At 46.1% G+C, this 27649-nt stretch overlaps 2 protein-coding genes across 5 annotated transcripts in view; one reads left to right on the top strand and one right to left on the bottom strand.

Annotated features, from left to right (window-relative positions):
• ZDHHC14 (zinc finger DHHC-type palmitoyltransferase 14) overlaps positions 1 to 24080 on the bottom strand; it is a 301992-nt gene extending 277912 nt beyond the window's left edge. For 2 of the 4 annotated variants that reach the window (XM_064360514.1, XM_012451639.3), the window contains exon 1: positions 23006 to 23256. In XM_064360514.1, coding sequence (XP_064216584.1) covers positions 23006 to 23250 — 245 coding nt within the window. In that variant the 5' untranslated portion in view covers positions 23251 to 23256. Of the gene's footprint in view, positions 1 to 23005 lie in introns of all 4 variants that reach the window. The other 2 variants (XM_012451643.3, XM_064360515.1) reach the window with 2 other exon arrangements.
• A 532-nt stretch (positions 24081 to 24612) lies between these two features.
• LOC105717984 (uncharacterized) lies at positions 24613 to 26406 on the top strand. Its single transcript, XM_064360373.1, is given in 5 exon segments — positions 24613 to 24795; positions 24797 to 24967; positions 24969 to 25029; positions 25032 to 25211; positions 25214 to 26406. Coding segments are annotated over 5 exon segments (969 nt in total). The 3' UTR covers positions 25588 to 26406.
• The last annotated feature ends 1243 nt before the right edge of the window (positions 26407 to 27649 follow it).

Here is a 27649-nt window from a genome sequence, read left to right on the forward strand (position 1 = left end):
GAATAATCATACTGAAGTTTAGGGGCTGTGGGTCCATTGGAAGAAAGCAACTGACGGTCCTCCCCTTTCCCGGGTGCATAGGCTGAGTAAGGGTAAAACATTAAAGAAAATAATAAAGAAAATGAACATCAGTGACCACTTCATTCCAACCCAACTAAATGACCACACATTTCACAAAATATATGCTTTCATGCATAACCTAGTAGGTCATTGTAGGTTATTGTTCCAGCTTGTGGAGCATGACAATACAAAGAAATTCTGTTTAAAACCCCTTTCCCATCCAAGAGTGCTTGTTAGAAATTCAATTTACATTTCCTTTGATGTGCTAACATCTTTAATGGGAGCAGGTGCTCTAAAATGAAGCCAAATCTATGAACTCCAGTGAAAATTAGCATAATTTTTTATTGTGCAATGCAACAAGTCCAGTTCAGAAGGCAACAGAAGGTATATCACAAGGCTGGGCATGGTGGCTCATGCCTGTAATCCCAGCACTTTGGGAGACCAACACTGGCGGAAACTGAGGTCGGCAGTTCAATACCAGCCTGGCCAGAATGGTGACCCCATCTCTACTGAAGACAAAAAAATTAGCCAGGTGTGGTGGTGCACACCTATAATCTCAGCTACTCAGGAGGCTGAGGCAGGAGAATCACTTGAACCCATAGGCGGAGGTTGCAGTAAGGCAAGATAGCACCACTCACTCCAGCCTGGGCAACAGAGTGAGACACTGTCTTAAAAAAAAAAAAAAAAAGGTACATCACCAGTCGGAGAATATTAATACCTTCAAGTGAGGGCTGAAGTAATGGCCTGCCCTTCACTTTTCCCAAGAAAGAAATTAAAACTTAAAACAAGGAATTGCCCAAAAAACCTCACATTAAAGAGATATTTTGTTGACAGGATGATGGGGAATGTCATACACCACTTCATTTTTACCCCAGTAAGAAGAGAGGAGGCGGTGGAGGGAGCCCCACACTAGCAATCAGCAGTTGTGCATCTCACTCCTGCGGTTATGACCTTGGCGGGTGCGCATCTCACTCCTGCGGTTATTATGACCTCGGGGGTGCGCATCTCACTCCTGCGGTTGTGAACTCGGCGGGTGCGCATCTCACTCCTGCGGTTATGACCTCGGCGGGTGCGCATCTCACTCCTGCGGTTGTGACCTCGGCGGGTGCGTATCTCACTCCTGCGGTTGTGACCTCGGAGGGTGCGCATCTCACTCCTGCGGTTGTGACCTCGGCGGGTGCGCATCTCACTCCTGCGGTTATTATGACCTCGGGGGTGCGCATCTCACTCCTGCGGTTATGACCTCTGCGCGTGCGCATCTCATTCCTGCGGTTGTGACCTCGGCGGGTGCGCATCTCACTCCTGCGGTTATTATGACCTCGGCGGGTGCGCATCTCATTCCTGCGGTTGTGACCTCGGCGGGTGCGCATCTCACTCCTGCGGTTGTGACCTCGGCGGGTGCGCATCTCACTCCTGCGGTTATTATGACCTCGGCGGGTGCGCATCTCACTCCTGCGGTTGTGACCTCGGCGGGTGCGCATCTCACTCCTGCGGTTGTGACCTCGGCGGGTGCGTATCTCACTCCTGCGGTTGTGACCTCGGAGGGTGCGCATCTCACTCCTGCGGTTGTGACCTCGGCGGGTGCGCATCTCACTCCTGCGGTTATTATGACCTCGGGGGTGCGCATCTCACTCCTGCGGTTATGACCTCTGCGCGTGCGCATCTCATTCCTGCGGTTGTGACCTCGGCGGGTGCGCATCTCACTCCTGCGGTTATTATGACCTCGGCGGGTGCGCATCTCACTCCTGCGGTTGTGACCTCGGCGGGTGCGCATCTCACTCCTGCTGTTGTGACCTTGGCGGGTGCGCATCTCCTTCGGTTATGAGCTGAGCGGGCGCGCATCTCACTCCTGCGGTTATGACCTCTGCGCGTGCGCATCTCATTCCTGCGGTTGTGACCTCGGCGGGTGCGCATCTCACTCCTGCGGTTGTGACCTCGGCGGGTGCGCATCTCACTCCTGCGGTTGTGACCTCAGCGGGTGCGCATCTCACTCCTGCTGTTGTGACCTCGGCGGGCGCGCATCTCACTCCTGCAGTTGTGACCTTGGCGGGTGCGCTTCTCACTGCTGTGGTTGTGATCTCCGCGAGTGTGCATCTCACTAATGTGGTTGTGACCTCAGCAGGTGCGCATCTCACTACTACAGTTGTGAACTCTGCGGGTGCGCCTCTCACTACTGCAGCTGTGGCCTTGCGGAAGTCATCCAGCCCTCATGGGCCTCAGTTCCTTCGTCTATAAAATGAGGGCATTTTTACCAGTTCAACTCTTGTATGATTAGAAGTAAGGAAAACAATGTCTGTACATATATACCCAGTAACTAGATCTACATACTGTGTACCAAGAGATTGACAATAGTCAACAACAAGAAAAAGGCATTATTTTGAAAAGCGCCCATTGTGACATATTTTTAGGCTTCTAAAAAAAAACTTTTAGTTGTCCATTATTGGAAACAATGTTTCTATTTATCTTTGAACTCTACATCTCAGCATTGGGTTACTGATAAACTATGTCAATGCTTCTTGTGGCGAAGCTTTAACATATGATAAATAAATTATGAAGGCGGCTAATGCAAACACTCCACACGTGGAAACCTTGAAATAGATGCACCTGGCTTTAAAGGCAAGCTTTTGCTGTCTCCTCCACTCAAGAGCATATTGTTTTTAATGAAGTTCCAGAAACACTGATTTAGTGCCTACTGTGGACCACACAGTAGTATCAGAGGCACAGGAGACAAAGATCAGTAAGACAGTGTCCTGGGCTGGATGAGTGCACAGTACAGGTGATGATAAGGCAGGCGTGCACGGACGGCACAGGGAGTCCAGCACTGACTGGTAAGAGGCAGAGCCACAGGAAGAAAGCGGGACCTGGGGGAATGCTGCAAGGTTACTGCCAGGGGCATCAGGAAGGCTTCCACGGTTTGCATTTCATAGGTTCAGGGCTGGAGGGGATAGGAGTTCTCGGCAGACAGCACGGTAGGGTGAACACAAGAGTATAAGACAACCTGACATCCATGGGCAGCAGTGAGGGACTCAGGGTATTGGGGTACGGAGCAGTGTTTTTCAAGTTGCAGGTTGTGGGTCATGAAATTAAGTTAATGGGTCCAGAAGCATTATTTAAGTGAAATATTCTAGAATAAACAATAGGGTAGAAAAGAGTTTACTACACATGGTCACAGTAAGTGCTGTTTTGTGAAAATTTCCTTTCTCTCTCTGTGTGTGTGTGTGTGTGTGTGTGTGTGTCCTGGATCTCCATGACGTATTGCTGGATATAAAGGGTGTAGGTCATCCTCTAAAAGTTTGAAGGGCACTGTTTGGGGGTATAGGGTACAGCAGGGGCTATCCAGTCATCAGCCCCACTGCTGCCTTCCCAGGAACAGAGCCCAGCACTGGGAGCAGCTCTCAGGATGAAGGTGACAGCAGCCTTTCTCACACTGGGAGAGGACCATTTCCAAGGAGGTTCACCAAAAAGGCCTGCAGAGCTGTGGCTGGCAGTGTGGCTCTCTCTATCGCTCTGTCCCACTGTCTGTGAGTGGCAACTCGGCTGAGCTGCCCAAGGGCGGACCTCACCATGGTCTAGGGGAGCAGCAAGGAAGGGGCAAGAAAAAAATGCAAAAAGTTCAGCTTCAAGAATTCATTCAGAATTTTGCAATCGGGAAAAATGAAATTTTATGGTTCACAGTGTATTTCAATATGTAAATTACACATGGTGATGGAGAAAAAGGTTACCATGCACTTCTCAGCACTGATGGCTTCTGAAAGGTTTTAATCCAGCCCTGATGGTGACAACACAAATGGTTCTGAGTAAAACTGTCCTTGCCCCAAATATCACCCTCCCTGTCCCCTTTCAAAGTAATCTGACCAGTCCTTGTCGCAGGCCCACCTTGGACCTGTACTGCAGAAAGTGCCGTGTGTGGCATCAGGATCAGTGCCACTCAGCCAGCCTGGTCTGTGGAAAGGGCCATGGAGAATGGTGAGATCGTGCACGGCCTCCCGACAGCTGTAATGTGTAAAGGAATGTGCGCGTGGAAGAGCCATTGCCAAGGTCAGCCCTGCCTGGCAAGGAAGCTGCTCCAGTGGTGGGAAGTCCACTGAGGTGAGGGATCCTGGTTCCAGAGCTTTCTTCTTCATGAACTCATCAACCTCCTAGGAGTTCTGTTTTCTTCATATAAGTGACAATAACAAAAACTGTTTTTGTACCTTTGAAACCAGAATCTTATGAGGGAAAAGGCACAAATGATGAGAAGAGACCTAAGCCTGTCTGAAGACAGGGCATATATACACAACTACAGATGACAGATGAGGCAAACACTTTCATTCCTTATCCCACAGCATGGTGCTTATTCGAACACTTAGAAAACACCAACTTTGGCCCTGGCAACAGACAACAGTACCCGGATCTACCCGGGTGTGTGGTGCGGTGTCTTACAGGCATCCTATCTCTAACACATACTATTTATGCACGCAATCATTCTCAGTAAATATTTCTTGACTCAAGAGACCAAGAGATACTAAACAAAAGAAGAGTGAAAAATTTATGAAGATATGGAAAAAATAAGTGGCTTGAAAGAAATGGAAATGAGACTGTGTTCTGAAGGGAGGCTTTATCCATCCCACTAACTGCTGCTAATCAGGAAAGCACGGCCTGACACTTGTCTGGAAAACAGACACGCAGGTCCCCTCCGGAAAATGGCAGAGGTTCGTAAAATGTCTTAATTATTTTGATCAATGTATACGACCAGACATTTCAATGAAACCCATTTTTCTTTGGAGGCTGAATTAACCTAACTGCGGATGCTGTGGAAATGAGCCAGCTAAACCCCCTCTTAGAGCTTTTTCTCTCCTGCTGTTCTGGTCAGTGGAGATGCAATGAGCCATCGTTTGCAGAGGAGTCATTATAACGACAGAATTCCTTTCCCCAGGCAAAAAATGGAAAATAAGTAAGAATGGCAAAATGTATTACAAAATAAGAAACATTTTAATTTGAAACAATCGACTGTGTTCTTGTAAAACATCCTCACAGTCTTCCTGGCCCAGAAGGAAGAGGACTTATTCAAGCTGTTTCTAGAGCTTCAGTAATGATTCCCATTTTTCTGTATTGGTGGGGGCAGGGGGACACTGATGTACTTAAGTCTTCTTTGGAGGAGACAGGACTATCCCACACTGAGAAGGAAATTGAGTTAGATGTCAGATTCAGCCTGGCCTCCAGCCTCTGCTTTCCTTTCCTCCCCGCAAACATCCACATCCTAATCTCCAGCAGGCCCTCAATTTAGCCCCAGAGGGAACAGAGCAGCAACAGCCCCAACCTGGCATTGGAAACTCTTCCCCCTGCCAGCAGGCCACCCCTGTATCCTGACATGACACCTGTGGAAGTAACCGCACCCCTGCCCTGACCCTGACAGATTCCCTCTAGAACCACAGCGTGGCCTGGCACTTTGGGCCCACCCAGCCTGCTGGGCAAAAGCTTCTCGCCAGATCTCAGTCTTGGGCCAGGGACCCTTCTCTCTACAGACACACATCCCTGTTTCCACACTCCACCGAATCCAGTCACTGTCCACTCCTCTGCGCCAGTCTCTGCCTACCCGGGCCATCTGGGGAGCTGGGGAGCCAACCCCATGCTGCCTGCCAGGCTGGATTCTCTCTCTCTCCTCTAGCAGTTGGGTTTGTCTCCCCAAAGCCTGGGTCTTTGCACTGGGTGGCAGACCCGTCTGCAAGAGGAAAGTGTTATTCACCATAGTGGACACTGTGGTCAGCCAGATAAATGATCCCTCCCTCTGCCTACTGTCTTGGGACAGCCCCCCTCAGAGGGCTGCAGAAAAGTCTTGAGAAGTTGAAGTCCAGATTCATATAGGGAGCAATAAGAATCAGGGTGTGGAAGGGAGAATAACGTTTCCCAGGAAACGTCCACATTCCTAATCCCCAGAACCTGTGAACACGTTACCTTATAGTGCCAAAGGAATTCTGCAGCTGTGATACATTAAGGGCCTTGAGCTGAAACTCCTGGGTCATCCAGGTGGGCCCAGGGCAATCCCATGGGTTCTTAAAAGCAGAAAGCCCTTCCTGGCTGCAGGCAGAGGGAGGTGTGACGATTGAAGGAAGGCACAGAGCCTTGCTGGCTTTGAGGATGGAGGGAGGGGCTGCAAGATGGCTCTAGAAGCTGAAAAAGGCAAGGAAACAGAATTTTCCCTATAGCTGCCAGAAGAAACACAGCCCTGTGGACACCCTGACCGTAGCCCAGGGAGAACAGGATTAGACTAGACTTCTGATGTACAGACTGTAAGATCATCAATCTGTGTTGTTTCAAGACACTCAGTTTGTAACAATTCTTTACAGCAGCAAAAGAAAACTAATTCTGGGGGAAGAGAGAATGGGAAGTAAAGAAAAAACTCTCCATTTATTTCCACATTTAAGTCTCCCCCTTCATGCTTGACTGGGGCTCCCATTCAGGAAAGCTTGAGGTCTGTCTTGACAATCCCAACTACGGTCCCCAACCCCCACAACCTTCCAAAATCAACAATTTCACATAAGCATAAAGAATCATCTTTATCTCAGGTTCAAGGGGATGACGCTGTCCTGATAGATCATTCCTTGTCTCACCATCCGAAGCCAAGAGGCAGCGAGCTTAGTTATAAGTGGGACTCTACTTCATTGCCACTTCAACTTCTAAATTAAAAAATGGAGGCCGGGCGCGGTGGCTCAAGCCTGTAATCCCAGCACTTTGGGAGGCCGAGGCGGGTGGATCACGAGGTCAAGAGATCGAGACCATCCTGGTCAACATGGTGAAACCCCGTCTCTACTAATACAAAAAATTAGCTGGGCACGGTGGCGCGTGTCTGTAATCCCAGCTACTCAGGAAGCTGAGGCAGGAGAATTGCCTGAACCCAGGAGGCGGAGGTTGCGGTGAGCCGAGATCGCGCCATTGCACTCCAGTCTGGGTATCAAGAGCGAAACTCCCGTCTCAAAAAAAAAAAAAAAAAAAAAAGGAATGTTAGTAGTTTCCTAGTTCAATAAAGCATACAGCTTCAAAGCAATACTTCTGAGGCCAGGCATGGTGTCTCACACCTGTAATCCCAGCACTTTGGGAGACTGAGACGGGAGGATCACGAGGTCAGGAGTTCGAGACCAGCCTGACCAATAAGGTGAAACCCTCTCTCTACTAAAAATACAAAAATTAGCTGGGCATGGTGGTGTGTGCCTGTAGTCCCAGCTACTCAGGAGGCTGAGGCAGGAGAATTGCTTGAACCTGGGAGGCAAATGTTGCAGTGAGCCAAGAATGTGCCACTGGACTCCGGCCTGGGCAACAGAATGAGATTCCATCCCCCCCCCGCCAAAAAAAGGAATACTTCCTAACTTTAGTTTTTTGAGCCAAAGAAGAAATATAGTTTCTATATAAAACACTGTTAATTTAACCTCAGTAATAATTTTATGCCAGGAAGAGCAGGCTTCTCCAACATTCAGTATCTATCTACCTTTAAGAAGACAAGAACATACCTCTTGAAATATCTATGCAAAATATGCTTATAGCTAATGGAATAAGAACAAACATAAACTCTGTGTGTTTCCTACATAGAATCATAATCACCATTTGACTGTGTGTGTTAGGACCACGCTGAAATTTAATGCACATGGGTTGCAATCTTAAAGAGAGACAGGAAAATTTGTATCAAGTTTGTAAGTGTGAGATAATTTAAGTAAAGAATTCTTCTTCCTGCTTCAAAAGACAAATAGACCATATATAGCTGCAGAATTTAACTTGACTTTGGCTTTTATGTTCAAAAATGCCCTTATCTGCCATCAAGAATGTGTGTATGGGAAACTCATGGCATTAAAAGACCCCAAAATAGGAGCATTCAAGATGATAAATTGCTTTGATTCTATAAATCTGAGGCTCGCTGGAGAGATCAGCTCACTGAGAGTCATTAATTGCCTAGCTGCCCCCTTGTAGGACAGCAGGCTCTGCAGACCATGAGGCCACCATAGGCTATTTCTGGAAAGGCCTTGGTGTGTCACCAGCATGGCAGGCAGGTGAAACAGGCCCCTGGCCTTCTCATGAACCCAGGGAAGGGTAACCATCCTGGTATAGGACAGTGTCAAAAAGGTGTCCCTACGAGAGCTGTGTTTCTACATCTAGAGGGAGACAGGGAGGTCTACTCTAATGGTATGTTAGCTCCAGCTATGAAGGGACAAGGAGGTAAAGGCAAAAACAGACCTAAATCAACAGAGAGGACTGCTATATGCTGAGATCTTAGGGAACAGAGACTCTCATCTGTTGTTCTTAATAAATTCTGAGAAAAATAGAAAGGCCTCAGGTACCAGATTTTATATAGCTTTCCATGGATTCGGTTTCCCAACAGGTGTATGAGTCTATCACTATATATGTAATAGACACAATATAGTATGGAACTTGGGATTTTTAAGGCTATAGTAAAGGAATAATAGAGACAGAGAGGCTGGGTGTGGTGGCTTACACCTGTAATCCCAGCACTTTGGGAGGCCGAGACAGGAGGACCACTTGAACTCAGGAATTCAAGAGCAGCCTGGGCAACATAGTGAAGCCCCCATCTATACTTAAAAAAAAATTAGCGGGCCGGGCGCGGTGGCTCATGCCTGTAATTCCAGCACTTTGGGAGGCCAAGGCGGGTGGATCACGAGGTCAAGAGATCGAGACCATCCTGGTCAACATGGTGAAACCCCGTCTCTACTAAAAATACAAAAAATTAGCTGGACACAGTGACGCATGCCTGTAATCCCAGCTACTCAGGAGGCTGAGGCAGAAGAATTGCCTGAACCCAGGAGGCGGAGGTTGCGGTGAGCCGAGATCATGCCATTGCACTCCAGCCTGGGTAACAAGAGCGAAACTCCGTCTCCAAAAAAAAAAAAAAAAAAAATTTAGCTAGGTGTGATGGTGTGTGCCTACAGTTCCAGCTACTCCAGAGGCTAAGGTGGGAGGATCGCTGGAACCCAGCAGGTCAAGGCTATAGTAAGCTGTGATCATGCCACTACATTCCAGCCTGGGTGACAGAGCAAGACCTTATCTCAAAAATAAATAAATAAATAAAAATAGAGACAGGGAATGAGGAAGAAAGCTGGCAACACCACCCAGGCGTGGGGTGGTGAGGGCCTAGACTGTCACTACTCACTACTTTCCCACCAGGGCACAGGAGATGAAGGACAGCTTCTGCCAGGTGAGTGCTGGGATTAGGCACAATTATGGGGGCACAAACTGGCTGCAACTCTTTCTATCCTGCTCAAGGAAGCATTCTAGAATGGAAAGGAGCTGACCCCGAATTTACAATCATTTTTTAAAAATTCTCAAACTTCAGCCGGGCACGGTGGCTCATACCTGTAATCCCAGTGCTTTGGGAGGCTGAGGTGGAAGGATCATGAGATCAAAAGATTGAGAACATCCTGGCCAACATGGTGAAACCCTGTCTCTACTAAAAAATGTAAAAATTAGCCAGGCGTGGTGGTGTGTGCCTGTAGTCCCAGCTACTCAGGAGGCTGAGGCAGAAGAATCACTTGAACCCGGGAGACAGAGGTTTCAGTGAGCTGAGATCACGCCACTGCACTCCAGCCTGGTGACACAGTAAGACTCCGTCAAAAAAAAAAATTCTCAAACTTCAGCACTGTCACTTTAGTGTCATTGGTCACACGTGAATCGCTGCATGCCCCAAACCAGTCCCAACACTTCATTTGAGACGTTCTGGTAGTTACATTTTCCAGTTACTACGGCTGTATAATAAAGGGCCCCAAGGTATAGTGGCTTAAAACAATGATGGTGTTATTTTGTTCATCACTCTGAAATTTAGCCAGAGCTCAGCAGGAACTGCTCAGATCTGCTCCATTTGGCTTTCACTGGATGGCTTAAAAAAGTGGGAGTGGGGTGGGGTCACGGAGGTGGGGGACTTGAATCATGTGAAGGTTCATTTACTCAGCTGGGGTTCCACTGTCACCTCTATTGCTATGTGGTTTAAACTCTTCTACATGGCCTCTGTATTATGAAGGTGTCCAGGAAACTCGACTTCTTGTATGGCAGCTCAGAGCTCCAAAGGTGCATGTCCTGAGACACACACACACACACACACAGAGAGAGAGAGAGAGAAGCAGGGGGAAACCTTGCTATGTTTTCTAACCTCACCTTGGAAATCACACAGCATCATTTCTGCCACATTCTGTCCTTCACATGTGGGCTGGCCTGTACTCCAGAGGAAAGGAATCAGACTCCACCTTTTTATGGGAAAAATGTCAAAGAATTCCAAGCTATATCTTGATGTTTAAAAGAAAAGTATTTATTACATCTTGTAGGATCTACTTTGTGAACTTTACATCCCCTGTAGTTGCCAATTGTGCATGTACTAGTCCTCTAGAAATAGGTTAAACTGAAGCAAATTGGTGGAAGGAACTCTCCACAGGGCTTGTTTGCCAAAGAAAAGTATTGTTTGAAGGAGCAAAGTTATAAGCCTACGTAAGCATATCATAAGCTGTTCAAAAATAACTCAGAGCCAGTCTTGTGGATGGAAAGGTAGTGCTTGGGTCACATTATGCTTCAAGTTATAACAATTATAGATGAGATAAAAGAACAAAAAAGAATCTGTGAAATGTTTGTGAACCAGAACCTTGAGTATGGACACAGAGAGGAAGAATGCAGTCTAAGAGACACGGAAGGAAAGGAGGCGTAGAGCGTGAGAGCTGCAGGCAGGCGGGAAAGGTGGAAGTGAGAATGTCCCCAGGCCGCAGTTCTGCAACCCAGGAAATGTTCTTTCCTGAGAGCAGTGGGGCCCCAACACTGTCTACTGAGAAGAAAGGGCCAGGCATTCAGCTTTCGATGACTTGCTTTCTGGGAGTCGGAGGACACCCAGGTGGAGATCTCTACAGCAAGAGGAAATGCAAGGTGGGAGCCAGGCACTCTAAAAGCAGGGGACAGAGACAGAGAGATGAAAGTCACATTTGAAAAGGCCAGAGCAACCACCATGACCGTGCAAACCTGCTTAGGAAAGTAAGACAGGCAGGAGAGAAATGAACAAAATTAATTAAGGGAAGAAAGAAAGAAGAGATATATATTGCAGGAGAAAAGGAAATAACTAAAGGTAAGAGGGAGAAGAGCATCCTAGAAGTTAAAGGAAGAAAAAGTTTCAAAAAAAGAGAACATAGTCACAGTATCTTAACCACGAGAGACAGTATACTTACGAGAGATCTTATGAGAGAAAGGGAAAGTGAAAACTGAGAAAAAGACCGGATTATGTCAAGGAAGTAGCCAGGAACACACATTTTAGAGACTTATTTCTATGATCAGTACAAGAGGGGCAATCAATTCTCACCAAGTAGAAGTAAAATCTCAAATAGACTCTGGTATTTAGTGTTAAAATAAGCTGTTGCCTTGTATTCATGAGCCGCGCCTGAAAACCAGCAAAAGATAGCAGACTTATGGAGCTCAAATTCCTTCCCAAGTGGGTTAGATCACCATTCCTCCACTGATAAGACTATCTCGTGGCAAGCCACATGCAGAGCCGTTGGCTACACCCTCCTCTATCAGCCGCTGGGTCCCGCCTCATTCCCATGGCTCTCAACAGCAACAGCACTCCCCATAGCATGGAAGTCAGCAGGTTTTAAAATCAAGTTTGAAGATGTACAGAAATAATTATATTGCTGTTTTTTAATAGTGTGCTTAAATTGTTCTAAAATTAAAAAGTCCCATTGCAGTTGAAACCAAGTCTACATCCAAAGTCTCTAGAGGGAGACAGGGAGGTCTACTCTAATGGTATGTTAGCTCCAGCTATGAAAGGACAAGGAGGTAAAGGCAAAAACAAATCTAAATTAAAGATCATCCAACTTCTTCAGATAGGAGGATTGGAGTCAAGGAAGATGAACACATATACACACACACACCTTTCTCTTCACTCTGGGTCCAGTCATGGCAGAGGAAGCAATGTTTTCTCTCAGGTAAGCACCAGAGACTAGAAAGTGTACAAGAGCAGAGGCCTGGCTGATTCAATCAGAAACCCCTCCTGTCAAGGCTTCCAAAGAAAGCTGGCTACATGAGAAGACCCCGCACACACACATGGGGGCCTGTATACACGTTAAGTATGAGATCAGAGAAGAGCTTCAAAGCACAAAGTATTGTAAGTGATAAAGAAAAAGAAAAAGTTTAACTCTCTTTTTAAATCAAGAAAAATTAGCATTGAATTAAGCTAGGAGATGAAGATCTGAGATAAAGTACCTCACTCATCATAAGGATATGTATTTCTATAAACCATGTTCTTAATTGTATATAACTTCAATGATCACTTAAGAGCTAGGATTTATCATTGTAATAAGTATTTTAATATCACACAAAAGCCAATGAATCCCAAGCTAAATTCTCTCTCACTTATCCAGGCCTAAGCATTTGGTCTAAGTGTCATAGTTATTGCCAGGACACATTTAAGAGGATCAAAATCTGTAAAATGGAAGTCTTTCAGATTCTGCATTACATAGAAAATGACAACAAATGCCAAGAATCAGTAAGAAGTCAAAGAAAGAAAGATTAAAAAGCATATGAGGAATAAACTGGGCATATTTACACAAATCAAATCTTACAGCAGTAAAAATGAATTACATATATATGCAACAACACAAATGAATCCGAGAAATACAGTATTAAGTTTTTAAACATCACAAGTTGAAAGTTGTGAGAGCAATCACTCCCACTCTAACAATGAGAACAGCCAGATTAGCTACAAAAGCATAGTCTGAAAAAAATCTGTCAGGGAGCCGAGAATGCAAAGAAGCCTAAATATGTCAAGTCCTTTCCAAGAGAAAAAAGGCCAACAGCTGCTTCCTTCCCTAGCAAAGCAGCAGGAAGAACAGGAATCCACCATCAACAGGAGTGAGGAGAAATCAGCTAAATTTTTAACCCACATTAATGGCCATATGTGAGCTGCCATATGAATTACAATTCCAAGGAGTCCTAGCCACCAGCCAACTCTTTCCCAATGATCTTTATCAAAAACACAACAAAATTACACCAAAGACTGGGCCGGAGACTAGAGAGACATCTTCCCTGAAGCCTACAGTATCTAGCTTCAGGGTATGATATAAAAGGGTCAGAATATAAAAACAGAGAAAGCCACTCAGCAGCACTCTAGGCCTTCACTCAGACCACTGCAGTAGCCCTCCAAAAGCTGGGGCAGAGCAGCTGTGCAGAGATTTCTTGAGGTACAGAAACTTGGTACAAGACTGAACAAAAAGACAACTCCCCAGTGACCCAAAAAGCCAGCAGTCAGGCTGAAAAACAGGAATCTTTCACAATTTGGTAAGCTGGTCCTGGGCTATAAAGCATTTAAAAATCTCCAGCATTTTTCCAGGGCCCAGATCTCAATCCCTGCTAACAGGGGAATCCTGGTTCTGCCCTCAAAACATTTGAAGTCAGTGATAAAATGAATTGAATTGAAGCTTCCCCAAGGTTCAAACCTGTTTCCATTACAAACTAGATTGACTCACACACACTAGTGGCCTGAAAAAGAATTTAAATTACTATAGACTTTATAATCTCTTACATACAATGTCTGGCATGCAACAACAACAACAAAAAAAATTAAAAGGCATGAAGGAAGAAAGAAAATATAACCCATAGTCAAGAGAAGAAACAGTCCAAAGAAGCAGATTCAGAGATTATGTAGATGTTGGAATTATTAAAGGATGATTAATAAACATGTTAAAGTATTTATCAGAAAATGTTAACATGACCATGAACAGATGGAGGATTTCAGCAGAAGAATGGAGACTCCTTAAAACCTATTTTTTAAGTGTAGAAATGTTCAAAATAAAAAAGATACCAAAATTGGCTTAACATAGAAATATTAAACTTGAAAACAAACAGGAATTATCCAAACTAAAACACAAAGAGGAAAAGAAAAGAATAGACAAAAATATGGAATAAAGTATCTAAAAAGTATGGGACTATACAAACTGATATCATATATAAGTAATTGGAGTTCTAGGAAAGAAAAGATGTACTGAAGAAATATTTGAAGAAAGAATGAAAAATTTCCAAAACTGATGAAAGATATCAATCTACAGATCCAAGAAGCTCCACAAACCCCAAGCAGGTTAAATGTAAAGAAAACCATATATAGGTATGTTATCATACTCCAACTACTGAAAACAAAAGATAAAGAGAAAATCAGCTGGAGAAATATCACACATAACATTTGGGGGTAAATGCTGAAAAAAAAAACCAACTAACTTATCAGAAACAACAGCTCAGAAGACAATGGCACTAATATCATCAAAGGTCTGAAAGAAAAAAACTATCAACCTAGAATTCTATATCTAGTAAAAATATCTTCTTAAAATGAAGGCAAAATAAACTTTTTCAGAAAATGCAAAAACCAAGATAATTTGTCACCAGCAGACCTGCATATCAGAAGTGCTGAAAGAAGTACTTTAAGCCAAAGGAAAATGATATAATTAGAAGAAACAAAGAGTACCAGAAATGGTAAATACAAGAGGATAAATAATAAAAGTCCATTTAAAATTATCTCTATGTAATATATGTACATATGTATATACGTTTTATATCTTACACATGTATATGTGTTTTAAAATATATTTATTTTACATATATTTTTCTTTTTAAATACTACTGATTGTTAAAAATAATATTAGTGGCTTTATAGCATATATAAATGTAAAATATATGACAATGAGTATAAAGGGTAGGAGGAGAAAGTGGAATTATAATGTTTTCTATTTCTGGCATTATTTGTGAAGTATAATACTATTATTTGGAGACAGACTATAATAGGTTAAAGATGCACATTGTAATCTCTTAAGCAACTAATAAAAATAGCACGAAGAGGCCAGGTGTGGTGGCTCACGCCTGTAATCCCAACACTTTGTAATCCTGCTTTGGAAGGCCAAGGCAGGCAGATCACAAGGTCAGTAGATCAAGACCATCCTGGCTAACACCGTGAAACACCATCTCTACTGAAAATACAAAAAAAATTAGCTGGGCGTGGTGGCACGTGCCTGTACTCCCAGCTACTCAGGAGGCTTAGGCAGGAGAATTGCTTGAACCCAAGAGGCAGAAGTTGTGGTGAGCCACGATCACACCACTGCATGCCAACCTGGGCGACAAAGCCAGACTCCATCTCAAAAAAAAAAAAAAAAAATAGCACAAAGAAACATAGCCTAAAATTTTGTTAAAAATAAAATAAAATACTAAAAATATGCAATTCATCTAAAAGAAACCAAAAGATGGGAAAGAGAAACAAAATACATATTAGTTAAATAGAAAACAAATACCATGATGATAAATCCAACAATATTGAGACAAATGGCAAAATCTGAATATGAACTGTTGTATCCATGTTGGATTTCCTAAAATTGATGCCGTTACTGTATTTATATGAGAACATTCTTCTTCTTAAAATTTACATGCAGAAGTTTTTGGATATAAAGGACCATAATATCCACAACTTAGTCTCCAATAGTCTGAGGGGAAACTATGAATAGCAAGATTGAGGGAGAGAGGGAAAAAGAGAGAAATAACTACAGAAATACGTTAACAATTGATGAATCTGAATGGAGAGTATACAGAGTTCTTTAGTCTTCCAACTCTTCTGGAAGTTTGAAATCATTTCAAAATAAAAGTTATGTCATTTGTAGAATTACATGGATTCATGAATAGACTGCCTTAAATCTATGCTGTGATGTTATCTTATGTTAAATCCAAATTAAATCAATGTTATCATTTTTTAAAAGACTACCTTATGGCATGATGTCATATTTATAAAGAAACATAAATCAAACTAAATAACCTATTATTTGGGAATATACACACTCAAAATCCCCGGGGGAAGACAAAGCAAGGTGCTGATAATTACTAAGCTCTGACTGTGATGACCTCAGGGAGGATCAGGAAGATGGGACTGAGCAAGACAGAGGACCAAGTAGATTCAAAAGCGCTGGTGTTGATGTGCTTCTGGGGTTGGGTGGTAGTTTCATGGGTGCTCTTTATATTATTTTACTTCAAAACTTGCAAGTGTTACATATAATCTTCTGTATTAATCTCACATTACATTTTTTAAAAGGTGGAAATTGGGGAGACAGAAGATCATCCAGTTTATAAAAATAAGTTTGAACCAGGACCAGTCTTTACATTTAGTGATGAACTGAACAAAAGCATTAGGTTGGTCCCCAGCCCTTATCTGAATCAACTGACATTTTATTAGATCCAAATTCCTGGATGTAACTAATTAAGTATCTATTGATCACCACTGTTTTTTACTTTCCTAACAACATCAGCTATAAAATGTACTTCCTTGAGACTTTGAATTTAAATTATCTTCCTAAGACATAATAACTCTGCTGTGAATAAATTATATCCAACACTGTACTGAAAAAGAAAAAAAATCTCCAGGATATGCAGATACAGCCCATTAAATAATTAACCATAACTATTCTAGTATAGAAACCTACAGGAGTTCTTTCTGCACAATTTAGTGTCACGTCCCACTAGCTGAAAGAGAACACAATAAAACATGTGTAGTCAATGGTATTCTTGAGTTTTATTAGAGCCCAGCTGCAGTGGCTCATACCTGTAATCCCAGAACTTTGGGAGGCCAAGGCAGGCAGATCATGAGGTCAAGAAATCGAGACCATCCTGCCCAACGTGGTGAAACCCCATCTCTACTAAAAATACAAAAATTAGCGGGAAGTGGTGGTGCGCACCTGTAGTCCCAGCTTCTCAGGAGGCTGAGGCCGGTGAATTGCTTGAACCCAGGAGGTGAAGGTTTCAATGAGCCAAGATCACAACACTGCACTCCAGCCTGGACAGAGCGAGACTCCATCTCAAAAAACAAGAAAGGTGTTTTCCAAAGTGTTTCAGTATTACCATTACTTCATTAAACAGCAGATATTTACTGAGAGCTTGCTATGGACCAGGTACTATTCTAAGTCCTGGGGATACAGCATGAACAAAGCAAGTCCCTTTCCTCTAGGAACTGACATGTGTTGATCTTGTACACAAATGAATGAGTTAGTGCTTTCATGTCAACAGGTCATTAATAAGGTTTTGAAGTCACCTAAAGTTCTTGTGGAACCACAGTGGGTTATAAATGTCCTTGGCTCCATGTACTATGTTCCTAGGAACTGTTCTGTGGTAAGGTCCTGAGGGTCATGTATTGTCTGAATCAACCCCATGGTCTTCTATGATGCACAGCATGGCCAGCACTTGGAAAAAACAGATGGGACCCTCTGCAGATGTTTTTTGCGATGGTGGAGAGGTTGATGCAGTTCTGCATGGTAGGGAGGTGGTAAGAAAAGATGGGGTCATTCTATGTTATAAAGGCAGCACCCTCTACTAGAAAGTAAAAGTTACCCATCTAGAATAGAGACATTGTTCTTGGAAATGACACTTTTATTTGCAGACGACAGCCCCAAGTTGCATCTTCAAGGCAAACATGCTCCCAGTTCTATTGACTCCCAATTATCCATCATTTATTTCAGAAGGGATTAGCTAAATTTAAAAAGAAGGGAAGGAAGGAGGGAGGAAAAGAGAGAAAGAGAGAAGGTTTTTTTAAAAACTATCAATGGACTTCCAGTGATGAGAAGTCTGAGAATGTCCCTACATTCTCAAGTGTCTGAGCCCCAGGAAACTTGTCTGTGGTGACACTGTAGAATGGGGAGATACAGGCCCCAGATCTAAGCAGACCATCCTCACCTCATATGATGCTGCTGAAAACATGAACCTCACCCAGCCTCCCAGCTTGAAAGTTTAATATTTCAGGACCAAAGACATTTTATTTTAAAAATTACAACTATAAACAAAAGCAGGCTGTATGTGTGTATATGTCAGGGAGAAGAAGAAATTGTTAATGTTCAGTGATCTTTTCAAATTCTACTTCTGAGAATGACATTGCATAGACAGCCTTTGATGAGACTCTTAATGGCTGCAAGGAGGGTGAGATGTCTGGATAGCATTGCAGTCAGCTCCCCACCTCCCCTAAACACAGCCATGAAATGCTGTCACTTTTCATCAGTACTCCATACGGTGCATAAAGATGCCAACAGATAAGCAGTCCTTCCCTGCTTGAGAAAGAGTACAGTATTGCATCTGCTTGCTTCTAGTAGCTTTCTGTACTGTCTTCATTGTTCTGGGATGGTGTCTTCAAAAACTAATATGAAATCCAGTCTGGATAAGAACAGGTCTCCAGCTGGGCACGGTGGCTCAGGCCTGTAATCCCAGCACTTTGGGAGGCCAAGGCGGGAGGATCAAGAGGTCAGGAGATCGAGACCATCCTGGTTAACACTGTAAAACCCCGTCTCTAGTAAAAATACAAAAATTAGCCAGGTGTGGTGGCACATGCCTGTAGTCCCAGCTACTTGGGATGCTGAGGCAGGAGAATTGCTTGAACCTGGGAGGCAGAGGTTGCAGTGAGCCAAGATCGTGTCACTGCACTCCAGCCTGGGCTACAGAGGAGGACTCTGTCTCAAAAAAAAACAAAAAGAACAGGTCCCCAGACATCCCTGAAGGACTCCCATTCTAAAGGGGTAACAGCAAAACCACAGCTTCACAGAGGCTCCTTGGACTCAAACAAAGGTGTTTATTTTATTTTTATATTTTTAACTCTTATTTAAATAAAACTTAGAGATGGGGTCTCGCTATGTTGCCCAGCTGGTCTCAAACTCTTGGGTTCCAGGGATCCTCCTGCTTCAGCCTCCCAAAGTGGTAGGATTAAAGGCGTGAGCACTGCACCTGGCAAAGTCTTTAACAGCAGACTTCACAGTTCTGAGTTTTTTCACAGTCACAGTTGCTTATTAACCTACATGTTCCCTTCCTCAAAATGCTCTCAGAAAAGGTGACCAGAGTCCTTGGGGGCTACTTCTAAGGTTTACTCTAATAACATGTACCATTTATTGAGTACTTGCTGTGTACCAGACACTGGCACACAGTATATCATATACTGTACTGTATACATACTATACTGTATACTGCGCAGAACGTACTTTTTCCATTTAATCTTCCCATCATTTAAATGTAGATTATTATTAATCTCAGTTTGCAGATTAGGAAACTACGGCTTAAAAAAGACAAACCATTTGCCCAGGTTTATAGTGCTAGTAACAATCTTAGGGTCTGTCCTTCCAAAATCCATGCCTTTAACCGTGAAACAGGAGCAGCACAGTCAGCCATAAAGAGCACTGGCTTTGCAGCCAGAAGCCTTCCCACAAATCAGCTGCGCGACGGGAGGTGACTATTTAACCTCACCAAGCCTCTGTCACTTCATCTTTGATGTGGGAATAATTCATTTCTACCCTGCCTTTCTCCAGGGGTTGAAGACTGTATCAACACTTGTTGCTGAGTTCCAGGAAGTTCATTTCTCTTGGACACACTTTGTTGTCCATCTGTTCAAGGTCAGGAATGAGAGCTGGGATGAGAGAAGAACTGCAGACGAGGGAAGACTCAAACTAAATGACTAAGTTATTCAATTTTCTTGTCACACATTTTATTTGCTTTTGTGTAACTGGGAAAACACAATTCTAATGTTTGACAATGAATTTTACTAACATTAAAAGCTATCTAGACATGAGAGTCAGGTGCAGTGACTCACGCTTATAATCTCAGCACTTTGGGAGGCCAAGGCAGGAGGATCACTTGAGCTCAGGAGTTTGAGACCAGCCTGAGCAACACAGTGACACCACCACGTCTCTACAAAAAAATACAAAACTTGGACAGACGAAGTAGTGCACACCTGCCAGTTACTAAGGAGGCTGAGGTGGGAGGATCGCTTGAGTCTGGGAGGTTAAGGCTACAGTGAGCCGTGATTGTACCACTGCACTAGAGCCTGGACAACAGAGTGAGATTCTGTCTCTAGTAAAAAGCTATCTAGACATGATGACCAGATGCAGTGGCTCACACCTATAATCCCAGCACTTTGGGAAGCCAAGGCGGGAGAATCACTTAAGTCCAGGAGTTCAAGACCAGCCTGAGCAACACGGTGAGACCCCTATGTCTCTATAAAAACATACAAAGCTTGGCCGGGCATGGTGTGGCACGCCTGCAAATCCAGTTACCAGGGAGGCTAGGATGGTAAAATCACTTGAGCCCAGGAGGTCGAGGATACAGCAAGCCGTGATTGTGCCCCTGCACTCCAGCCTGGGCAACAGAGTGAGACTCTGTTTCCAATAAAAAGCTATCTAGACATGATGGCCAGGTGTGGTGGCTCACACCTATAATCCCAGCACTTTGGGAGGCCAAGGCGGGAGGATCACTTGAAGCCAGAAGTTCAAGACCAGCCTGGGAACATAAGTAGACTCCATCTCTATAAAAAATAATAATTTTTTTTTAAAAGCTATCTAGACATGAAATTAAACAATCAAAATAGGGGACCACATGGTATGTGTTCAATAAGTAACTAGAGGAAGGCAGGAGAAAGGCAGGCCGGGGCTAGCAGTACTGGCATTTCCTCTGGATCTTGCTTAGGGATTGGCCTGTTGGTATTTTGTTCCTCTGCATGGGGTTAACTGGTTCTTTGGTCTCTAGCAAATTAATCTGGTCAATTTGGTTATTTAATTTATGAATAAAGAACTTGAAAGCAATGCAGTAACAAATATTCTCAGCTAAACCATAATATTCTATAGCTTGAACAGCCTCTGATTTTTCTGAACAGAGGCATCAGGATGGGCCTCTTGTCTTCTTGAAATGTCAAACTGCCTAGTTGAAGCAACACCCATGGAGACCAAACACACACACGTATACACGCATACACTCCCACAGAGCTGACATAAAAGAGATGCTGCAAATAGCAGCTAATAAAATCCCAGTGCACACGTTTATTCCTACGGTCATCAGTTAACACAACACTGACGCAGAGAAAGATCCCTAACAACCTGCCAGTTGAGGACTTTTGGGAACTCTTGGAAAAACACATGCCGAGATCAAGAAATGAAAATGAATTTATGATGGTTTGGTTAGAAGCTATGTTTGAAGGTAGAAATAAAAGATGTTAAGTAATAACTGGGGGAATCCCTAACCATACAGTGGGGATTTAGGTATGTACAGAATATGAAATATTCATCATCCTCCACAAAGCACACTTGTGGCTGAAGCTCTGCAACAGAATCACAAAATTAACCCATTTTCTCCACAGTTAAAATTACTAAAAAGAGCAAAAGTGCCAATTTGGATCTGTTCGGGATTTTTTTTTTTAACATTAGGAACACAGTTAATACTCTGCAACTAGAGGACCACCTGTAACGAATCCACCATTAGAGAGATGGCATTTCTGTTAAACCACATGGCATCATCATGCCAGTGCCAGTGTTGATCCTAACAGATAACGTAAACTCATGCGGAACCTCTGTGCCCCTTCTTCCAGTTTCCAGGGTCCGGAAGGATAAGAGGCTGCTCTCAATGAGGGCCCATGGGAGCAACAGCAGCCTGAGGAGAGTGTGTCTCCCTGCCACTCTCAATGCCTGTTCACATGCTTTCCCTCCCGTACACAGGTCCCTCCACTGAATCTACACATCAAGAAGGCACCCAGGAACTGCACACACCGTTAGAAATGGGGGAAAGGAGTTGTGTGAGAGAAGGACTGGGAAGAGGGGAATTAGCCTAAATCTGAGATCTTTCTCATTGCCTGTTCTCAGAGCACAGGGTCCAGACACAAAACGTTTCTCCTGAGAGTCAGAGGGCTTTGAGTGACAAGTATTATATTGTCAAGAGATCATTTATTTCCAGTTGAGACAGCATTTGGAAGGGCAAAAGCCAGGCACAAAATTAGAGCCTATTACTACTAATCAGAAACAAAAGTAAATAAATTCGAAAGGTTTTAATTAAGCCTACCCAACAGGAGGAGGTGGAGACTGAAGGAGTATCATGCCCAATAATAACCAGGATATAGGAAGCCCAGAGAAGAACTCCCTATAAATATATTGCTTTTTTTAAATTCTGGGGGGAAAAAGTAACTCCACCTTTCATTGAGCATAGGATACCGCGACTTACATAAGGAGTTGCATTCAATGCCGGACTCAAAAAGAGCAACTGAAATTGATTTGGAATGTGGTTTAACTGCTTTATCTAATCACTGTTAATAAATAAGAAGACCTTTCATTAGTTGGCAGGAGGACAGTTGCTACTGGCCAATTTGATTTTCCTGAAAACGGTGAAGACTTGCATGTACTTTTTCTCCCCCAGATATAATCCCTAAAGACCAGGTTGTTTCTGGAATCAGAAGTTGTCACGCAGTGTCATACACTTCCTTAACAGACCTAAGGTCTCCTTTCACATACTCCCAAATTGTTTCGATCACTTTTTATTGCAATCTTTTTGAAAGTGAAGAGTTTAGAAACCTCATGGCAAATCAGAAATTGTCATCAAGAGTGAACATGTAGGAGACTAGAGGATGAAATGATCTATCCAGGGCACACTAGGTGGCCAACACTTTGAAACCTGAAATAACCAAGATTCCTCAATTATTCGTCGGAGTTGCATGGGAGATTTAGTCAACTGAGCTTAAGAAGATGCCCTATATCTTGTCAGCAAGGGAGGAAAAAGTCAGTTCTGTGTATTCCTAACTTAGAAATCTATCGCACCCCACCCCAGGCTACATCTGAGCTGATTTTCTGGGTCCCCAAACTCGGTAGAGAGAATGCCAGGGATCAGGGACCGGCGGCCCCACCTGCTGGGTCCCATCCGCCGCCTGGAACAGCAAGGCGGGGGTGGAGGGGGGCCTTCCAAGTGGCCCCCTTACCTCACTGCTCCCAGGAGCCCGGCCCCAGAATGGGGTTCTCTGTGGGGCCCCAAAAACAATCAGACCTTTAAAAGAAAAAAGAGGGAACACGGGCTGGCATTATATAACAATTTACAGTAGATAAAGCTTCTAGAAAACGAAAGCAGGCTGGGGAGGGGCGGAGGACAGGAGAGGCGAGGGGACCGCGGCGTCGGGGGAGCGGTCGCTGCCACTTACTCGAAGGCGAAGAAGAGTCCGCTAGTGACCAGGATGAGGACGAGCGTCAGGTAGAAGACGCCCGTCTGCCGGGCCATCATGATCCTCCCGTTGCAGAAGAACTTGTTTCTTCCCGGGAACACCTCCCATTTCCTCCGGGCCGCGATTTTCTTCTTCTTGTGGGGCGACTCCATGGGGGAGGAGCTGTGGGTGCTGATCTGGCTGTACTCGCAGTCTTTCATGGGCCCGCCGCCGCCGGGAGGCATCCACGAGGGCAGCCGGCTGGGGGCGCACACCCCCAGGAGCCCCCCGGCCGCACGGGCCCCGCCGAGCCACGACCGCCGCCGGCCACCCGGCCGCCCCCCGAGCCGCGGCGCCGCGGCCCCTACACGGGCTCCCGGCTCGGCGACAACTTTGCCGAGGACACCCAGGTTAACCCTCCGGGGAGCCCAACTGTCATAGCAGAAGCCCGGCTCGAGGGGGACGGCGCTGGCCGGCAGCCCGCGGCAGCGCTCCTCCGTCGCTTCCAGCCCGTGTCCCGGGGAGATGGGCTTAGCCCGGCCGGCCCCCGGGTCGCCGAGCGCCCGCCCCCTCGCGCGGCCGCCCGCTCGGCCCCGCAGTCCCCAGCTCCCCGGCAGCGCCTCGGCTCCGGCCCGCCGACCTCAGAGCGCTAAATCTCGAGGGGACACGAGGCGGCGGCTCCGGCGCCGGCTTCCTCGGGAGCCACTTCTGAGCAGCGGCCAGGTTGGGTCCACTCCTTTCTCCGGCGGCGGATCCTCCCAGGAGAGAGCGCTGGCGACTGGGCGGCCGCGCGCGGCACCGGCAACCCCTCCCAGGGGTGGGGACAGCCACGCACGTTTTTCTGTCAGAAGCAGCTCGGCGAGAGCCCTGGCGCCGCTCGCACTGCGACCCGCTGTCGCTGCGCCTGGCAGCCGAGTAGAGTCCGCGGGCCCCGCGCGGGGATGCCCGGGCAGAGGGCGGCGGCGGCTCGGGGGCCGCGCGGCGAGGGCTCCCTGGCTCCCTCCTGCCCAGAGGAAGCAGCCCCGGCGCGAGGAGGACCGCGGGGACACCGCACAGACACTTGTTTGCAAGGCTCAGCCCCGGCGCGCGCGCGGCGCTCCAAGTGGATCCGCCTCCTCCAGGCTGGGTGGGCGGCGGCCCCGCGCCTCACCCGCGGCTCCTCCTCCTGCTCCTGCTCCTCCTCCTCCTGCTCCTCCTCCTCCTCCTCCTCTCCCGCGAAGCCCGGGCACCGACGCCGCTGGGTCCCCGCCCCGGTCTCCACGGGCGGGCGCCCTGGGCTGTGGGCCGGACCGGGCCTGGCGAGGCCCCGGGGGAAGGCGCAGGGGCTCCCGGTGGCGTCGGCCGAGAAGGGATGGGGTCGGGCGCCGCGCCGTGCGCTTTTGACCGACTTCAGTCTGTCTTGCGGCTTCTCCCGGGTTTATCCCCCGCAGCAGCTGCCGCCTCGGGACACGCTCATTCTCACGGCCACTGGCAAGCAGGTCCTGGCGACTCCCCGGGACCTGAGGAGCCGCGGCGCAGGGGTGACTCTCCCTGGCCTGCGCCCCTCTTCCTCCTCCCCGGCTGGGCGCTCGGTGGAGTCGCCGGGAGATTCTGCTGATGCCCGGGGAATGGGGTGGGGGTGCCGGGTGCCAGGATGGGGAGAGGCGGCCCGAGGCCGGCCTGACTCCGGGACCCGGCTGCGGCCGAGGGTCTCGGGGCCCGGCTCGGCCGGCTTCCCAGCCGAGAGAGAAGGGCGGAGGAAGCGGTCAGGGTCCCCTCCGGCCCCGGCCTCCCTCCCGGAGTAGAAGCCTCTTGCAGGGTAGGTTCTGGGTTGCTGCCGCCCAGCCCTTTCGGTCTCCACTTCCCACAGATGATCACAACTGCTCGCTTTATTTCTCCCTCCATTCCCCCGTGGAGCCCTCCAGGCAGCAGAGGAATCGCGCGCTTCTCCTCTCCCGCCCGCGCCTCCCTCTTTCCCCGCCGGACAGTCCAGGAGGAGCTGCCGGCGCGGCCCTGGGACGGCCGGAGCTGGGGGTGGCTGCTCGCTAGCGCCTCCCGGACTTTGCCGCTGGTCCGAGCCCCCGCAGGGGTGGGCACAGCCCCGGGGCCGCGGAAAGCGAAGGCAGCTGGGCAGGGACGCTCGGTTTTCCGAGCCCTGCTTTCCTTTCACACCCCACTGGGATGTGTAGTTCTTCCTCCCGCCGGCCGGCTCCTAGCGGAAGCACGACTCGGGCCTTAGAAACTACAAGTCCCTGCATCCCCCGCGACAAGGGCGGGTGAGGCGTGGTGCCGGGCGTCCTGGGGCTCTATGGTGAGAGATGGGAACCAACAAAGAGGGTTGTGGGGAACGGTGCCTTCTCTGTACTGGGCATTTTGCACGTTACACATGTTCTTTGTCTAATATTCACCAGAACCATGCGAGACATTATTGTCTCCAGCTTAGAGAAAGCTTAACTACTGGCCAAATGTCAGAAAGCTCCCAAGTGATAGAGATGGCATTGAACCCTAAGTATGTCCGTTACAAAGCGTGCCTCAGTGAGCAGTGTCGAAGGGAGATGAGATTGGCTTATCCAAGAAGACCAGTTGGGAGGAGCTTCTTGTAGTAAGGAAAAGGTGGTGGGAATAGAAATTAGAGTATGGCCAGGGAGTTTTGAATAAAAATGAAATTTACAGGGGTCCATTCCAAAGCAGGTTAGGGTCTAGGGAGAATGGATCTTAAGCACACGGTCGTAATTGGGTTTGAATTATTTTAGATAATGTATGAGAGCCAAGCATATTACAGGGACAATTAAGTACTTTGTGGCTGGACTATTTTTTAAAAACCAACTGGAAAGCTTCAGACATTTCAAGTGAAAGCTCTCATATGCTTTCCTGTTCTTTAGCTAATGAGATCAATGGGGTATTATTCTTATTCTATTTATTGCGAGCGCCTATTCTGTGAATGTCCAATTAATATAACAGATCCATTGATTTGATGGCATTAAAAAGATTCCCACTCTTGTTCTCAATTAAACCTAATTTTTCTGGCATTGTGGTTAGGCTTTTAAAAAGTCCTTCGTTATCTGTTAGAGATATGTACTAAAGTATCTGCCAGTGGAACAATATAAAGTCTGAAGTGTGCTTTAAAACACACCAGCCCATTCACTCCCCTCCTCCCACCTTCCCAGCCCCAGACATGGGGCTGTAAATGAAACAATCGGAAACAGTTAAAAATAGTTGACCTTGGGTGATGTAGACTTAATTATTTATTGCTGCAAACTACCACAAACTTAGTGGCCTTAAAACAAGACAGATTTTTCTTACAGTTTTTGTGGATCAGGTGTCCAGGTACACTCAGTCCTCCACTTAGAGTCTCACCTGCCATCAGGGGGCTGCCCAGGCTGCATTCGCATTCACTGGAGAAGAACTGGCTTCCACTGTCACTCCGGGCACAGGCAGAATTCCTTTCCTTGCAGCAGTAGGACTGAAGGCCCTGGCTTCTTGCTAGTTGGAGAGTGGAGACTGTCCTCAGCTCCAAGAGGCAACCTGCAATTCCTGGAGGTTACCTGGACTTCATTGTCAGCTGGGCTTTCCAAGCACAGCCACTTTTTGCATCGGGCCCACAAGGAGAGTCCCCAGAGTGAGCCTCCAGCAAGACAGAATTTTATATAACATAAAGCAATCCCACGGGGGCAACTTCAAATGGGCACATTCTGTTGACCAAAAAGCATGTTTTGCACACCCTCAAAGGGAGAGGATTACACAGGGCATGAACACTAGGGCAAGGGGGCACCCTGGAGTGCGTCCCCCACAGTGTACAAGAGGGTCCATTATGCTGTTCTTACATACCACATCTACCGTGTTTATGTTTGACATTTTCCATAATAAAAAGAAATGAACTAATTTTAAAATGTTACCTAAATTTTCCACAGAAAATAAGATATGCTGATATGATTTCTAAATAAGCTGATACAATTGTCTACAGTTGTCCTCCTGGGGATTACTTATTTCTTCCCCCTCTATGTGTACTAAGACCTCTGGCAGTTAATTCACTTCTATGGGTTACTCTCAACTAAGGGCGTTCACTAGAACCTGGTGTGTGATAGCCATAGAATTCACCTCACCAACTACAGTTGATCTTGAACAATATGGGTTTGAACAGCATGGATGCCCTTAGACACGGATTTTTTTTTTCAACCAAATGCAGATAGAAAATACGGCATCTCTGGATGGGAAATGTGAGTATACAGAGGGCAAAGGCTGACTCTTCTTATATGCGGGTTCTGTGGCATCTATTTAGGGACCTGAGTATGTGCAGATTCAGGTATATGCAGGTGATCCTGGAACCAATCTCCTGAGGATACTGAGTGACGACTGTAAAGCCTACTGAATAAGGTATGGTAGAGTTCATTATTTATTTTACCGTTATCTATTTCAGAGGCTAGATTGTGCTAAGTACTGTTTTAGCAGCAGCGATATAAAAAGATCCAAGATGGAATCTTATATTTGGGGACTGGGTAAGAGGTGGAGAGAATAAACAAACAAATAAATGACTAAATAATAAGACAATTTCAGAGAGCAATTACGAGAATGAAAAAACAAAACAGGTTATGGGCTGGAGAGACGGGTCAGGCAGAGAGAGAATCAAATGATGAGAAACAGCAAATACCAAGTCCTCAAGGCAGA

This window comes from Aotus nancymaae, unplaced genomic scaffold (genome assembly GCF_030222135.1).
Source record: "Aotus nancymaae isolate 86718 unplaced genomic scaffold, 86718_ANA_hifiasm-v0.15.2.pri h1tg000040l, whole genome shotgun sequence".
Taxonomy (NCBI): Eukaryota; Metazoa; Chordata; class Mammalia; order Primates; family Aotidae; genus Aotus; species Aotus nancymaae.